The 16,875-nt window shown below is 41.3% G+C and overlaps 1 protein-coding gene across 1 annotated transcript in view; it reads right to left on the minus strand.

Moving 5' to 3' along the window:
- Positions 1-3,992: 3,992 nt before the first annotated feature.
- LOC119247123 (pancreatic lipase-related protein 3-like) overlaps positions 3,993-16,875 on the minus strand; it is a 17,693-nt gene continuing 4,810 nt past the window's right edge. Inside the window, exons 3-9 of the mRNA XM_037513336.1 lie at positions 15,239-15,358; positions 15,034-15,156; positions 11,495-11,613; positions 8,801-8,933; positions 7,237-7,348; positions 5,088-5,255; positions 3,993-4,820 (exon numbers count right to left, since the gene is read on the minus strand). Coding sequence (XP_037369233.1) covers positions 4,739-4,820; positions 5,088-5,255; positions 7,237-7,348; positions 8,801-8,933; positions 11,495-11,613; positions 15,034-15,156; positions 15,239-15,358 — 857 coding nt within the window. The 3' untranslated portion in view covers positions 3,993-4,738. The remainder of the gene's footprint in view (positions 4,821-5,087; positions 5,256-7,236; positions 7,349-8,800; positions 8,934-11,494; positions 11,614-15,033; positions 15,157-15,238; positions 15,359-16,875) is intronic.

Raw genomic sequence — 16,875 nt, forward strand, 5'->3', positions numbered from 1 at the left:
ATTTTCTCAAGTGAAGGAGTAAAGACCCCAGGAGGGACATGAGATTTTTATGTTATCTCACAGGAGCTTAGATTTTAAAGGCTGGGAAACAATAACTTGGCATAAATTATTCTTCTGTTCTGAGGTCCTCTGCTCACTCTGAAGTTGCAGAGTCAACAAAACCCGAGGGCTCTATTAAGCAGGGGAGGTTATTATCCACTTGGATAATAACCATTTCTGAGGCGCGTGTGGAAATGGCCACACAACTCAACCAGGCATCTGTATTTGGTAGGAGCGTTTGTTATTTGCCTCCTCCAGCCCTAGACATAGTATGGAGTTCAGGGTCTTGTCATATTTGGATCTGGACATGGCCACTTGCCTCTCTCCTCCAGTCCAACTGGAGCATAAACTCTTGCAAACCTTCTTCCAGGGGACTTTCTCTTCTTACCCTGCCATTTAGTCACTAAAGGATAATCCACTCCATATTTGGTTTTACCTACAACTGTAATTGGGATAGCCCTTTCCAATTTAGGAAGTGCTACTACATACATAGTTTTAAAAAGAAATTAAAGAAAAAGAAAAGATCAGCAGTTAACTTGAGAACTGTACAGTGCAAAGTTGCCCCAGTGGGGAGGAATCTGAATGTCCCCAAGACTTCTCAACCTAAATACCAGTCTATGGGAAAGATACAAAATAGAGTAATATACCAAATGATACTGGAGAGACTCCATCAGTTAAATGGTAGAAAATTTACAAGACAACTCATGTGGGTCACTTAACAATTGGCATGGAAGAAGGGGTGGGTGATGTGTTATAGATGAAGAGACTTAGTGACAAGTCAATCAAGGGCGATGTATGGATCTTTCTTGGTTCCCAATTTAAAAAAAAATTCATTGCCAAAAGACATTTTTCAGACAACTTGGGAAATTTGAAATGATAGTAAGGAATTTTTAGTTAATCTTAAATTTATTTAAAAATGATTAATATTTTGGGGGGCCTCCCTGGTGGCGCAGGGGTTAAGACACAACCTATGAAGCTATCCATAATCACTGCAGCACGAGTTTGATCCCAACCAGGGAGCTACCCACATGGTGCAGCAGGCCTCTCCTGACTTGCCCACTGCTGCCCTCCATAGTGTATTTCAGTCAGTCTGCTTGTTCTGTTCCCCACTCTGTCTCTGGTGAATCCTCTCAACCCCCACACCTCTGGCCCATACCCCACTTCTTGTATTCATAAATAAATACATCTTTTAAAAATGATTAATTTTTATAAAATGGGTATTCTAGTTATGTTAAGGAAATTTGAAGTTTATAGCTATATATTGAAGTATAAATGGGAGAAACAGTATTATGGCTAGGATTTGGTTTAAAATATTCTAACAAAAACAAAGCCAAAACAGGGAGTGTGTATTTGTATATACACTGATAAAATGCAATTAGCAAAATCTGACAATTGTTTGACTGACAAATACCTAGAGGTTCCAGTTTACTAATTCTCTGCTGCTATAAATATTTGATCATTTTTTAAAATGTATGATAAAAATAAACTTTTTCTTAATTTTAAAAATAAAGAGAACAGGATGGAGTTGACAACAGTGTTGGATTCTGCAGGGGGACAGAGCAAATGAGTAAAATTTCCCATATTCATTTAGTGATTGGAGGTTGTTAGAAATATTGGTGAGAGCTGCTCTGAGGTCGCATGGGAATAAAAGGGCATTCAGGGTTGAGAGCCGTTTTTTCCCAATAGGAGAGACTTAGAGTTTTAAAAGCTGATGCAATGAGAGGTTGAAATTACTGAAGAGAGAAAATGTAAGCAATAGGGTAGAGTTCCCAACAAATGGAGAGGGTGGGATTCAAGGTGCAGGAGCAGCACTGACATTGGACAGTGGAAAAAGGATAGAAAGGATGAAGTAGTATATAGTTCATATGTTTGGATCAGAAGAAGTGGGATTGGTTTTCCAATGACCTCTGATTCCTGTACAAAGTAGAAGAGTTCTGGATAAGAGACACATTAAAAAAAGTCACATAGAATTTTAAAATCTTGTCGATAAGTGGTATTTAGTTCCACCAGACTGTCCCAGGAGCACTCAGTTGTTAGGGTTCTGGCCTAGAGATCTCGGTGCATCCTGGTTGAGGTTTTGCCTGACAGGATGAAAAGGATATAAGACAGGGAATTGAGGGCATTAATAAGAGTAACTATGGATGTACTGAGCAGCTTTAGCTGGGTATAAAAGGATACCTTGTGAAAAGTTGAATAGTTTTTAAGAAAGAAGAGGGTCATGGATCCCAATTAAAAGATCTGAAGATGTTACTTGGTGAGTATGAAGGGCAGTCCATTGTGGTGGAGGAAGGAGATACTAATCATCAACTTTGGAAGTAGCATTTCTGGGAGATATGACAAAGTGTTGATGTCATTTTGTTGAGTGTTGCATTCAGTGAGTGGGATCCTTGGATGGCCTCTGAGAAAAGTTTTGGTTGAATTCCCCTTTCAGTTGGTCACAGGGATTTTATTGAGAAGACTAAGATATTTGCAGGTTATATTGTAAAGGGACAAGTTCATTAGGAAAAGGAGATAGGAAAAGAGAGGGACCTGCATAGTCACAGTCGGGCTACAGAGCTGCGTTTGCCAGTGCAGAAATTGTCCTGATACACTGTTCTTTTGGGGAGGGATTCATTCCTTTGTGGAATTGTTATCTATTGTTAAGTTAATCACTTTTAGGGTGTGACAAGGTTGATTTACAGGACTTGGGATTTTCTGGCTCTCAATCTGCATAACCCCACCTCTGGTCTGTGCTTCCAGATACCTTCCATAGCAGTGTGCTCTTAAGGATTTTCATTTTTATTGTTGGTTTAACAACTATATTAATCATTTTTACCCCCACCTCCAGGTTCTGGTCTTAGCCTCTATCAGCATGAATGTCGCAGCAGGGAGTGGAGGAGGCCAAAGGCTAGCTCAATTGGCAGTCACTTTGCAGCATTAACAGGAGTTCATCCAAGAAGCAAAATTTCTTTGCCCCATCAATTGCAGACCCCAAATACTATGCTGTGATAAAGCAAGACCCTCAGAGGAAAAGGAAATTGTTCTTTTTAGCACTTTTGGAGGCAATAATACCCACGACAATAGTGTTGTCACCTTGAACAGTTGGCATCCCTTTCCCCAAAGAACACCTGCACTATTTTTCCTCCTTGCACATGAGAAAGGGGTGGGTAGACATTTAGATGTCCCATTAAGAACAATAGGAATGAAAGTCAATATTTATTTAAAATAGGGATCCTAGAAGTTAATTGTCTCTCAATTTGCCTTTGAGGCTTAGAAAGAGGCAGCCAAGAGACCCCATGGACCAGGAGGCAGGCCAGGACTCCTGGGGCCCAAGGTGGCCCCATAACTCTTCCTCCAGGTCTGGGAATGTCTGCCGAGAGGAAGAAAGCTCAGGACAGCTGCTCTCACAGGAGGTCTCCTTCCCTGGGCCATGGTGCGGACTTCTTACTAGGGTGCCAGTGCAGATGCCAAGGAGTGCTGGGCCTGGGGCAGTCACTCTATAGGGCTTGACCCTCCCCTGGGGTAGCTCATGGCCACTCTGTAGCTGACCTTAGACGATGGCTACTATGCCTACCAGGGAGGTGGGACACAAGTGGGAGGATGCAAAGTGTGTCTCCTTGTCTTTCCTGCTTGCACCCAACTTTGTGCTCCAGCCAATCTCTGTCCCCCAAGCATCCAATAGCAAAGCGTCTCCACACTTTGTTCTCGGATTGCTGCCATCACTTGACTCTGTGCACATCCTTAGGTTTTTGAGGTTCAGTTGGCAGCAAGGGACCAGGGAGAATCAAAAAACCCTCTGCAGAGTGCCTGCCATCATTTCTTTTGAACATTATTTATAGTGCAGGGTTCTATCTCTGAGCCCAGAGAGAGAAAACTGAGCAAATAAAGGGTTCAACTTTCATTTTCACTGGATAAAGACAACTGAATTAGAAGAAATTGAAGCCAAAGAAAAGGCAAAACACAGTTGACACATTTAAATATTACAGTATTATTAATGCAAACACAAAAGGTTTGTTAAGTGCTTTATAAATGAAATGCTTCCTTCAGGATAAATACAAATTTTCAAGGGGTCCTTCAAGGTGAAAGGGGATGAGTAATTCTCCGGGGCTATGGAACTTCTAAAAGATGGAGTGATCATCCTCATTGCTAGCTGACATTCACATCACAGATAAGCTCCAAATTCTTTTTCTCATACACACTCTGGAGACCAAGGAACACCTTGGAAATATTAACACACTCATTCATTTTCATTATTAATAGATAGACAGATCAACCCACAGGGTTATAATCTATTAGCAATCATGAGCTATATCCATAATTTGTCTTAGCAAGAGTTCACAACATAATAAATATTCCTTAAATCATTTTAGAACAATGATTACCCTGGAATCCTCTAACTTTACTCTCAACACTGAACCCGCAGAGACTCACTTGCTCCTGATGAGTTTATACTGCCTTGCTTTTGCACCACTACTCGCTCAGGGAAATGCCAACGCAGTTCTATTTTGTCTATGATATCCAAATTCTTAGAGATCAGAGCACTATACTCTGTCCCAGGGCTCAGCCAGTTTTTAGGGCACATATAAAAGTTTGTAGTGAGAAAACATTCTATACATAAAAAAACAAGTATACTTTGCTATGTCATTTACAAGGGCCAAGTAGGGCTTGGACACTGACTGGAAGGAGATTATTTTTTCGCTGTCCCCATTACGTGGATCCATCATGGCAGTATCTGGGATGAGCATGGTTTTAGGATCTGGGCAGTGTTAGGTCCCATGAAGTCTTGGCTACAGAAGGTGGATCTGAAAAAATTAAAGGGGGGAGGAACATTAATACGATTCCAAGGGTGAGGACAGAAGACATTGGTCTTCAAATTTCATGAGCAATTCTTATTTTGTAAACACTTTTGCAAATATAGAATTGATTTTTTAATCATTCCTTTAATTACAGAATTTCAAGGCATACACATTTTCACATTAGTTGAGAATTTCAAACTAGACATGTTTTTTAAATGCCATGCACAAAATTTAAACTTTATGTGAACATGCATGTGAAAAAGCAAGACTTACTTATATCCATATATTCCAGATTTATCTATCACCATTTCTGCTCCCAACTTATTCTGAGAATGTCCAAAGGAATGTTCCTTCCAAATGAACGTTATACTTGTAACGTTTCCGACATTAACATCTGCATCAATTAATTTTGTGTAAGTCATTCCTGGCTCAAGTGTTCCACTGCAAGCAGAAAAAATCAGACTCAGAAGCTTTCACTGGTTACTTGCAAAGCTAAAGTGGGATACTGTCTTCGCGTGGGTCATGGGAAGGAAGAGCACTTGCTGATGGGGGTTATTTTTTCCATTCTCATTATCACCCATCAGTATTGCACAGTTCTGGAGCTTAGAAGTGTGAGGTCAGTAGGAAGTCTGATGAGTTGATTTTTAGAAGTGCTTATCTTGATGAATTTTCTATAACGAAAGATCTGGTCTTGGCTTTGTAGTGTCAGAAACCAGATTTTATCGACACCAGAAATGATCAAACTGGCAAAGACAGATTAAATTCATACAAAACTGATCTGTAAACCAGAAGTCTGTTTAGCAGCTGTCAGTAGCAAAATGCTTCCCTTTTATTAAGTAAACATTCTACACATCTTTATCTGTATAGAAATCATAGTAAATTAAAACAGCGCTCAAGAGATGTATTGGTGAACATTGCAAGAGACCAGAGAGAAGTGGATTATTTTGAAACAGAAGGAAATTTTATCTGAACCAAAATTAGACCAGATGAGACTTCTCGATTTCTATTATTTTCTTTTTCCTTTCTTAATTTATCATCTCTTTCTTCTAACTGGACGGGAAGCTCCACGAAAGTAAGGCCCTTGTCTGTATCCCATCATGAGAACAACGCCTGGTATCAAAGACATTTAGGTGTTTTGACTGAAGTTGGGGACGAAGCCAGCACATACTCATTTAACTGACTTCATCCAAGACATCTTCAGGCTACTGTGAATCAAAATGCTTAATTCTCCTGAAAAGGATCGGGTAACTACACAACAGCATTTCAAACAGCAAAGGAAGCAGATATGTTGCAGCATTCTCACCAATGTGAAAGGATAGGAACGTCACATCTGTCCCCACCTGTCCCAGCCACAGCCATTGTGTGCAGGACACAAGCTGCACAGCCTCAGGCAAAGTCAGAGAGACAGACTGCGGCCCTGTGTATTGAATATTTTCAGAGGAACTGCTTACTGGAGAGCAGCAGAAGTGAGATGTGCTCAGACAGGGTGTTTGGAATAGGGAACAGCATGGGTGAAGTCAGGAAGGGGGCGCCCTCAGGGTATCTGCTGAGCTGGAGATGAACAAAGCCAACATGGAAGACACGCCAGAAAGGAGCCAGGGGATCAACCAGGACCTGCCACGGCCTGAGCTCATGTTTACAAGCAGCTCCATTAGGGCCACAGGGTGTGTCCAAACTCTACCAGGGGGATTGAGGCAACCAACAAGACAACCACCAAATCACTGCTTCTTGTGCCTTTACCCAGTATTTAAAGATATGAACATCACAGAAGCAGAACATCGAACCCATTCATCAGTTCGTAAAAAGGTCACAGCTAATTTGTGTGAATGATGTTAATTCTGAAATGCATTATAGAATGAAATCACAAAAGTGAAATATGCAATGCAAAACTGCTAAGGCTGATCAAAGAAAATATTAAGGACAACTCAAGATAAAGGGGGAATTTAGCACAAGATGCAGAGTGAACGGCTCTTGTGAATTATTCCTATTGTTGACTATTTTAATAGATGGCTTATGTCTGTGGGTACTACTATGGCAGCTTATTAGAAATTTGGCAACTGATATGAATGTCTTCTTTCATAAATCATTTGTGATCTATACAAATAAAACATATGCTCACACTTTTATAACCTTAAATGGATTGGATGAAATATATCTTTTTTATGTCAATTTTTTCCTCTCTCTCTCTTTTTTTATCTAGATCTACAGTTTCATGTCATCATGTCCTAACATTTTCTGTTTGTAGCAGAATTTGTAGAGAAAATAGAGATTATGCCTTCTTCTTCATATCTGGAATATGTGACTTAAACAGGAAAGTCACATGTCACATGATAGCCTGTGGCACTGTGGGAAAGGCAAAGACAGCTGGGTAACTACTAACCACATGCCCAGCGCCAGGGGATCTGTGTCCCTTCTTGCCTACCTGGTGATGGCAAACTCTCCTGTTTTCCCAGTTGTTCCACCTACAAGGAGAAATAAGCTGCCTTCGGTGACATTGTTTCCACTGAGTTTGACAGACAGTCTATGTCTCCAACCTGGAGATAAGGAAGAAACGAGAGAAAAATGAAGGCTTAAAGAAAACATGTAAAAAGCATGATGTCCTGGGCATTTCAACATAGGCGCAAGTTTTAGTTAATGCAGATCAGGGTGATACATGTACATGACAAAATACAGCTGGTGCTTCGTGGCTCAAGTCCCTTTGGCCCCTGTCTCATCTGATCTTTGTCATATATGGTGTCAAAATGGCATCCTCCTTCTTCACTGTCTTTCTTTTCTTGACTCTGAACTGCCACCCCAGCCAATTTTCCTTCCGTCTCTGCCCAGTCCTACCTATCTCTTTTAGAGGAACCTCTTTCTCTGCCCTCCCTTCCCACATTTTTTAAAATTTTTATTTTATATATTTTTTACATCATTTTTCACTTTCTTCGCTTCCCACTGGATGTCCTTTCCTTGAGTAATTACACCCCCATGTTCACGGCTTTGACTGCTGTCTAAGAGCAGGTGATTCTCAGGTCTGTCTAGCCCATCCTGGTCTCCAGAGGCTGAGACCCGCTGCACAGCCCCAAATCCTAAAGGCCTCGCAACCCCAACATGCTAGAAACTGAGCTCCCAGCCCTCTCACTCAGCATCTCTTCCTGTGTCACCAAGTTCAACGACGCACCACCCAGCCAAAAGCACCCTCGACATCCCTCAATCCTTTCTTCACATTGCTTCTTGCTTCTCCCTCTCACCCATCTGTCATCTCTCTGCTTCAGCCTGGACAGTTGCAGCAATTCTTTTGCTTTCCTCCCTGCTCCGTTGAGATGTCGTGTACATGTAATACCATGTGCTGAAAGCACGCGTCATGACTTGATATGCACATATATGAAGTGATCACCACAATAAGGTGAGTTAGCACATCCATCAGCCCACACAGTGGAGAGGCCACAACTGTTCTAACAGGCCCTTCTGCCTTGTTTTGTCCCCTCCAATCCCTGCAGCAACAGGAGTGATTTTTCTTTTTAAAAAATCAGATAATTTTATTACCCTGCAATGGCTTTCCTTTAGCTCAGAAGAGCCCAGGCTCCCCACATGGTGCACAGTTTCATTATTGAACCCAATTTGTCTTGCCCGCCTCATGCTATTCCCCTTGGGGTCTCCACACTGCTGGCTGGGCAGCTCCTGCCTGAAGATCCTATTTCCCTTCCCTTTCATTCATTGTTCAGGAGTCCCCTTAGGCATCTCTTTTCCTCAGAGACTCCCCTGGCCTGGTCGTAGAAGTTTCTCCTCTGAGCCTCTCCTAACAGAAAGTTTGGAACACAGGATGGAAGCTGAGGCTTTTGTTTTTGCTGCCATTCCCAGGAGCCTGAGCACACTGTATCATCTTCCACTGCAACCTCAGAGCCTGGCCTGGTGCCCAGTCATTTAGTAGAGACTCAGTAAAAACTGTTCAATTTTTAAAGATAAGTACTTAAAGCATTACAATAAAACCGAGCTACAATACTTACGGGCAAATGGGGAAAAAGTCCCTGTGTTTAAAAAATAATATGATCTATTAGGTTTCATATTTTTGAGCTGAAATCTATCAGCAAAATGACCCATCGTTGGGCAACCTTCTTTGGGACAATGGAAGCAAGTTCCCTGGTGACAAAAAAATAAGAGGTAATTAGAAATGTAATTAGAAAGGTTGACCTTCGGTAAACTTATGCGCTGCATATTATTAAACTATAAAATCTTTCAAATCTAAATACAGCATGTACATTTAAAAACAACTAGGTTGCCTATCAGGCCACCCTCCCTGCTTTCAAAATAAAGGAAAGCAAAATAAAAACTACCGAGGGAAAGGATAAAGCAGACTAATAGGAAGTGGGCCAATGATACGAATAGATAATCCACAGAAGAGAGCAGAAGAGAAAATGCACATAGTCAATGACTACGATTGGGAAAGACACTTGTCTTACGTGTTAAGTTGTGAGAGATGTGCGAATTAAAACAAAGTACAATTTCATCCTCAGATTTGCAAGACTTAAAATGATCGGCAATAGAAGCACTGATGAAGACATGGGACAGAGCATTCTGGCTTGCTTCTGAGGAGAATGCAAATTGACAGGCATTGCAGATAGCAATTCAGTAATGTCTAATAAAGACAGAAATGCACATATGCTTCAATGACTTCACTTCTATTACGTGCCATAAAGAAATTTCCTCGGAAGTTCGTAAGAAGGCATGCAGAGGTGTTTATGGCAGAATTGCTTTTGATAACAAGAATTAGAAATAGCCAAAACGTGCATTAGTAGAAGCATGAGCGAATCAACAGTGGCTGATTCCTACAAAATAAATACAAGAGACGTATTTTCATCAAAGCAGATCTCAAATTTACAAAAGTCAATGAAAAAAGCAAATCCTGAAAAGTACTAACAGAATGACGTCATTCTTACCTATATATGAGATTCACTTCAAACTTTGCTTTGGGGGGTGTGTGTGAAAGGAATATTAGGAACTGCAAGTTTATGTGTCTGTTTTAAAATCTACAGCAAAGCTAACAAAATGTTAACATAACAAAAACTGGGTCACAGTGTTTTGAGTATTTGCTTCTTTAGGTTTTGAACCTTTAGATTTATAAACCATGGATATTTAAGCTGGGATTATAATAAAACATTTTAAACTCCCATTGTTTTTTTTTTTTTTTTTTTTTTGGTGGGACACTCGCCGGTGGCCGGGGATCGAACTGGCGCTGCAGAGGCTGCAGGCAGCCTCGCAACCCAGAGCTCAACCACTGTGCCACCAGCGGAGGCCCAACTCCCATTTTTAAAGAAGAAAAATTCTAACAACAACAACAATAATAATAGGTCATATTATTGAGAGCATAGCCTGTACCGCCACTGTTCTGATCTACAGGTATCAAATGCGATGAATCCCCACAAAGTCCCTTATTATGCTGATGCCTTTAGTCTCTTACTTAACAGATGAGGAAAGTGCAGCAGAGACAAGTTAACCAAGTTGCCTGCATTTGCAAATCCAGTCAGTGATGGTGGGAGAATGTGAACTGGCCAGCCTGGCATGAGAGCCCCTCCTGTATTTTATTTCATTTCCTTCATTTCACTTCATTTTTATGACTATTTGGTAAAAGTACAATAAAACACATCAAGAAAATTGACACAATGTTCTCTGGTCTCTACCCGTAACGAGCCTCCGTGTCACAGGAGCCTAAGGGTCTCCCATCTGGCAGATCGATCCCTTTATCTCTGAATGTGCCTTTCTCTGCATGTTTCACCTGCTTTCAGTACAGTTAATGCCAAGACGCCTTTAGATACTCATGGCACCTCTGGGGCTGGAAGAAGGAGGCGTGGAAGTTGGGGGTCATAGGGGAAAAGCCAGTGTTTGGCGGACAGGCTCCTGAACAGGCAGTTGAGCAGATGGCCCTTGAGGAAGGACAGCTGGCTCAGGGAGTGAGGACAGCTCAGGGTGCCACGGTGCTCTTTAGCAGGAGGGGCAGGACCCTGTCCCCACAGCTCCTCACCACTGGGTGCCAGGACTTCCAAGAAACTTCAGCTGAAATACCACCTTCTTCTACCCTGATAAAATGGGATTAGGTTTCTAAAGTCTGAGAAGGAAAACCTTTCCACTTCCCACTACAAGAGATTTCCTTCCTCTTTCATAATGTTAACCAAATGAAAAAATACATTCCGCTCAGATCTGGCTCGTGTGCTTCATGACGCAAGCAAAATCAGATTTGGTATGTTGATGAGTGAGGGGCTCCTGTGAGCTAGCCTGCCTTTGTTGTGCTTTGTATAAATAACTGAATTTTAGTAAAACAATTTACATGTTTCAACCAAATAGTGATGTGTTTGGTTGTAGCTATTGATTGGTTCAGCCTGCTCAGGATATCTTTGAAGATGATGTTTAAAATATATACCAGAAAAGGAGGATCTAATTACTGCATAACAAATAGCCCAAAAAGCAAAATTGGATATAATCTTCAAAAAAGCTGAAACAACCAGAATGCAAATAGCAGGTTTTGTTATTTAAGCCCTTCAGCAACCCAGCTACTGTTCACTACTCAGCACAGAAAGCATCTATTATTCCCCGAAATGGCAGCTGCTATTTTTTTGCCACAAACTCAAAGTCCTAATTTTTAGTTGGCTGATCATGCTTCAAAAATGACTTGCTAATTAAATTCCATGGCAAAGTGCTTTACTTACTGCTGTAAAAGATTCGTAGGATCTACAAGGGTAAGCAATAAAGGCATCGGGATTGAGAATGCTTTCAATATAGAAGCGGTGACTTCGGGCGTGGTTGCAATCAAAGAAGGAAACCACTGCTGTGAAAACAATTTCCAATTAACTGAGAGCGATGGACTGATGAACAGATAACTGATAATATAAACTATGTCTTAGAAAAAGCAACTTTAAATGACAGTTTCTTGTCTTGGGGTAGGAGGGTTGAGCCAGCCAGACCCCCCGCGTGGAGACATGCACTTACACATTTATTCACGTTACAAGTCATTTTCTTCACACCAAAGAATTCTCTGTGTGAGTCTAAAGGCACATTCATCAAGGTAAATATACAAAAGCAGAGGTCGATGACTTTGTGACATTAACATCCCGAACACTTTCCAGATCTCTGACATAAGCACTTAAAGCTTAAAGAATCCAACTTAAGTCAGTCAACTCTGTCTCCCCATTTCTGCAGAAAGAACTAAATGCAATTCCTATTCAGTCACAAAGCAGCCTGCCAGGTAAACCAGCTTCAGCTAAGCTTCAAGGTGACCGGTCAGCAGCATTATAAAGAATGCTAAAGACAAATTGGCTTTGTTATTGTCAGGCATGCACCTCAATGTCACCAACAGCGAGGATTATTGTACCATAAATAAGACAGATCTGCATTCACCTTGCATTGTGGAGTTACCAAAGCGTTCTAGCCATGGGTGTTTTCTTTATATGACAACATTTTCCTGTGAGGCATGGACTATTGTTCGAAGCTCAGCTGCCTTTAAGAAAGTAGATTTTGGTTTCACTATAGATAGCATCTCATTGCTTCACAATAGTGGCCTTCTGTGTCCAATGAATTACTCCAGGTCCTCTCCCTTTGCCATATCATATTACTCTTGCTCCCTTCAAGACATGCAGCCTATTTTTTCATTCCCCACCTATTCCAAAGCTAGTCATGTGACTTGCTTTGACCAACAGAACATGGAGGAATGGACATTATGCAAATTCCAGGGCCTTGGTGCAAAGAAACCATCCAGCATCCTCTCCTGTTACCTTGGAACACAGCCTCCATGTTTAGAAATCCAGGGACACTAGCTGGGGAGACTGGTCATGAAGGATAACAGACCATTCAAAGAGGAGTGCCAGGGGCCTCCCCAGTGGCGCAGCGGGTTGAGTGCAGCACTGTGAAGCTGTCCGCAGCCTCTGCAGCACGAGTTCGATTCCCGGACGGCCAGGGAGAAACCCACATGTTGCGGCAGACCTCTCCTGCCTCGCCCGCTGGTCCCCTCAGCAGTGCTTTCAGTCTGTCTGTCTGTTCTGCTCCCCACCCTGTCTCTGGTGAACCCTCTCACCCTCCTGCGCCTCTGGCCTGTACCCCAGCTATTGTATACATAAAAATTAAATCTTTAAAAAAAATTAAAAAACAAAAAACAAAGAGGAGAGCCAGTTCCAAGACCCCAGGCATGGAGCACCATGTTGGACCCTCCCACCCAGCTTAGTCCAGCCCAGCCCCTAGCTGGATGCAATCACATGAGTCATCCCCATGACACACTGCAAAGCAGATCTTGGCAGAATTCTATTTGAATCTTAAGCCTCTGAATCATGACAATAAAGCCACTGTTCTTATAAGTCACTATGGTTTTTTATGCAATAGATATGCAATGAGACAGCATAATTTCAAAAATGCAATATAATCAGCAGAGGCCAATCATGTTCATCCTTTTTTTAAACAAGAACGTCTCTTACATCAGATCTTTTTATACAGATTTCTATGCCCAGTTAATTGTGGTTTAGACATGTGTATACATTAGAATATTGGGGAACATGACTTTTAAAAGTAAATGGTTTCTTTGTAATACATAAATGTAAAATAGAATATCTTGCAGTCTTAAAGCTCATCTAAAGACAATATGAATGATGAATGTGCTTTTAATCTAATAAAATTGTAGGAAATCTTCTAATGTCTCAAAATGATAGCTTATGATAAGTGTATATTTTACTTGAATTAATTCTTTACAAAATTTCAAGTGCTCTGTGTATAACAAAATGCAGTTATATAAAGGAGTCTGATGGCCCATATTTTATCCAAATAGGAAGGATTTTACATCATTGCAAGGAAAATAAGAAGATAAACAAGTTTTATATAGGCCTTTTAAAAATGAATTTTTCTTATCTGTATGAGGTAGAATTGACTTTAATTCACAGTTTGATTATGTGACTTACCGGTAGATTAATCAGTATTTTTTATTTTAAGTAATCTTTGCATGTGCAAATAGATAATTCCAATCACTTTAACTCATTCAGAACACATACTAAAACTCTGAAATTTACCTCTAATGAAGAAGAAATTCAAGCTACCTCAATGTCATGATCTGTGTGTCTTTCTTCTAGAACAGCCAAGTGAGAGGTCAAATAATGACATCATCTAGATATTCTGACCACATGGGATCAAGTGGTGAGATGTTTAGAATCATTCAGGTATTTGTCATCATATAATCATATACTATGTCATTATGCATTATTCTATAGTATGTACAACCTATTTCATTATTTATGTGATGACAAAATATAGAGATAGGGAGGAATGGAATTTTCAAACAAAAATTTTTTGTGTTTATAACTAAGTGCCTTATAGATATACTATTATTGGCATTATAAAAAGGGTAAGTTCTATTTATTTAATATGCAATTAATTTGTGACCCAGAGTGATTCTGCTAAAAAGCCAAACCATGTGTATCTTCTGCTCAAACTCCCCCCATGGCTTCCCTCTCAGTTGAGTAAAAGCTAAAGTCATTTCTATAGTCCATCAGGCCTTGTATTTTCTCCTTTTCCCTTACTCCTTCTCTAATCATGCCCAGGTACTTTCTTCTCTTTCACTCATCTCAACCACAAAAGGTTCTCACTGGAACCTCACACAGGTTCCTGCCCCAGGCCCTTTGTACCTGCTAACCTAGCCCCTTTGCCTGGGAAGCCTGTGTATATAAAGGAGTCTGATGACCCACGTGGTTAACTCTTTCAGATCATCTACTCAGTAAGGACTCCCCGGCCACCCATCAAAAATGTTCTCTACTTCACTCCCACTGTCACCAGTATATCACATTCCCATTCTGTGCTTTATCTTGTCTTCTTGGCACTGATTTCTTTGTTGTTTTTCTAGAAAAGTAGATTAACTCCTTCAGGGAAGGATGTTTGTCTTCATTCCAACATCTGCTGTTCGAATCAAAGTGTGCCCATAGCAAGAACTCAGTCCAAAGTTGGATGGATGAACAGAACATGGAGAAACCGTCTCCTGGTTTCTATCAATGACTATCTAGACATTCTGCCGGGCACTGGAGATGCAAAGGTAACTAAGAGACAGTACCTGACCTTGCAGATCTCACAATGGGTGGGAGCTTCATACATGTGACTACTTGGGGCTAAAATGGATTTTGATATTATGTTTATATTATAAACAAAAACGTGGCTCCCATCCTGGGAGGGAGCTGAGTGAATGTACAGCAGCAGTCTTCATGTTTTAGAAGATACTTACCTTTCTTATAAACATTGAAATCAAATTTAAATAAAGGTGTAATTAAGTCTTCACATCCTGGCATGTGCTTCCCTCCATTTGGGTAAAAGTCCAGGTGTCCACAAGCATTAATAGTTCCGGCACCTGCAGTAGGTAAAAGCAGAATGAGTGCTTCTAAGATCCTCCTCTGTGCGCCTGGTAGTTTCTGTTTCTGTTGAAAACTGACCAAGCTCAAAGAAGAAGCGAACGCCGTTCGTATGGATGACATCCACAAAGCTGGCATCTGAGGGGTCCAGCCGGACTTCATTCGGCGTGTTGTGGAAATACGGCCCCGCCGGGTCCAGCCCTGGGAAAGAGACCGAGGTCTATTACATGTCACGTTGCACACAACAGTGTTGCTATTTTGGAAGGATGGATGGTGAAGGTGGGGTGTTCTCCTTTGACATGACTAATGTAGCACAGGTACATAGACAGGGTCTATAAATGCAGCATCTACGTAGATATATTACAATGTCAGGCTCCTATACACAAGTAAGCTTCTGTCTAGATGATGCCAACCAAGTCAGAACAGTTCAAGAGGCTGTTCTGGGGTCTTCATGTGACTCCCACATATATACAATGAAGGTGGTGGACTGCAGACAACCTCAAAAGCAACATTGACAGGCAAGTGTAAGTAAAAATGAAAGATAAGAACCCTTCAGTATGTAAAAATGAATCTCAAAGCAGGACAGTTAAAATGAGAGAATCCTAGCTCTCCACTCAGTCTCACCTTTCCTATGAACTAAAACCAGAAGTCCAGCCACCCTTGGCCTAACTCAGTCCCCCTATGTCCTCAGAACCCAGGGGTCCAGACTCAGCCCATTGTCTCTGTTCAGTTGTCTTGTGAAGTAAAGGTCAGATATCTCAAAGGCTCTAAAATGCCATCACAGTTCACACATTCGCTCATTTACACAAGAGACAATGGATTATCAAGCACTTACAACGCACCGGGAACTGGCTTTGACACTAGAGAAGGGACAAGGCCTGGTCTTGTCTGCAAGGGCTTCATGTTTCACGGGGAGGGCACCTCCATCCAGTGTGCTCAGTGCAGAGATAGGTGAGCACAGGTACTGTGTTCATACAGGAGGACAGGTAACCAGCCTTGGACAATGGGCCACGCCAGGGTAAAGGCAGGTGGGAGCCTCCCGGGGGTGGGAGAGGTGGGGGGTGGTGAAGAGAATACACGGACCCTCCAGGAGGAAGGAGTTTAGCACAAGTGGGGAACTGACTTCTCTGTTTTCAACTGGTTTTATTACACAGCCAACATCATTTTTGAGTCTCAGTTCCTTTGTTATTCAAGGAACATGATTGTTCAAAAACCACTTAGAAGGAATATTGATCATAACATCCAAATAATATAAATTCTTTGGACCTTCAGAGGACCTCTAAACATTTATTGTTTTCTATTTACTTGATAGGACAATTCAGTTGGCAGGAAAAATTGGAGTTTTATAGTATCTGCCTTTGAAATAAGAATTAAGGTAAACAAAACTTCAGTGAACTTACTGTAACCCAGGTGGGTTTTCATGTATGGTTGGAATGTGGGTCCCCAGGCTGTGTAGATGATTTAAGACTCTATACACAGCTGGGCCCACACATCCTTTCTCCTGGGCTTGAAAACCTAAAGGGGATTTTTGCCAACCAGTGGCACCAAAGTAAGAATGGTGATGTCGGCAGGTTGCGTTGCATTGAGCTGGAATCAGATTGGGATAAGAAAGAGGAAACTTTCCGCAGGAGAAAATTAGTATCTAAGAAGGCTGCGAAGCCAGCGTATTTGAAACTCAAGATGGAATTCTTAACATTTCTAGAAAAAAATCTTAATTT

This window comes from Talpa occidentalis, unplaced genomic scaffold (assembly GCF_014898055.3).
Source record: "Talpa occidentalis isolate TD23 unplaced genomic scaffold, MPIMG_talOcc4v2.1 talOcc4.16, whole genome shotgun sequence".
Classification (NCBI taxonomy): Eukaryota; Metazoa; Chordata; class Mammalia; order Eulipotyphla; family Talpidae; genus Talpa; species Talpa occidentalis.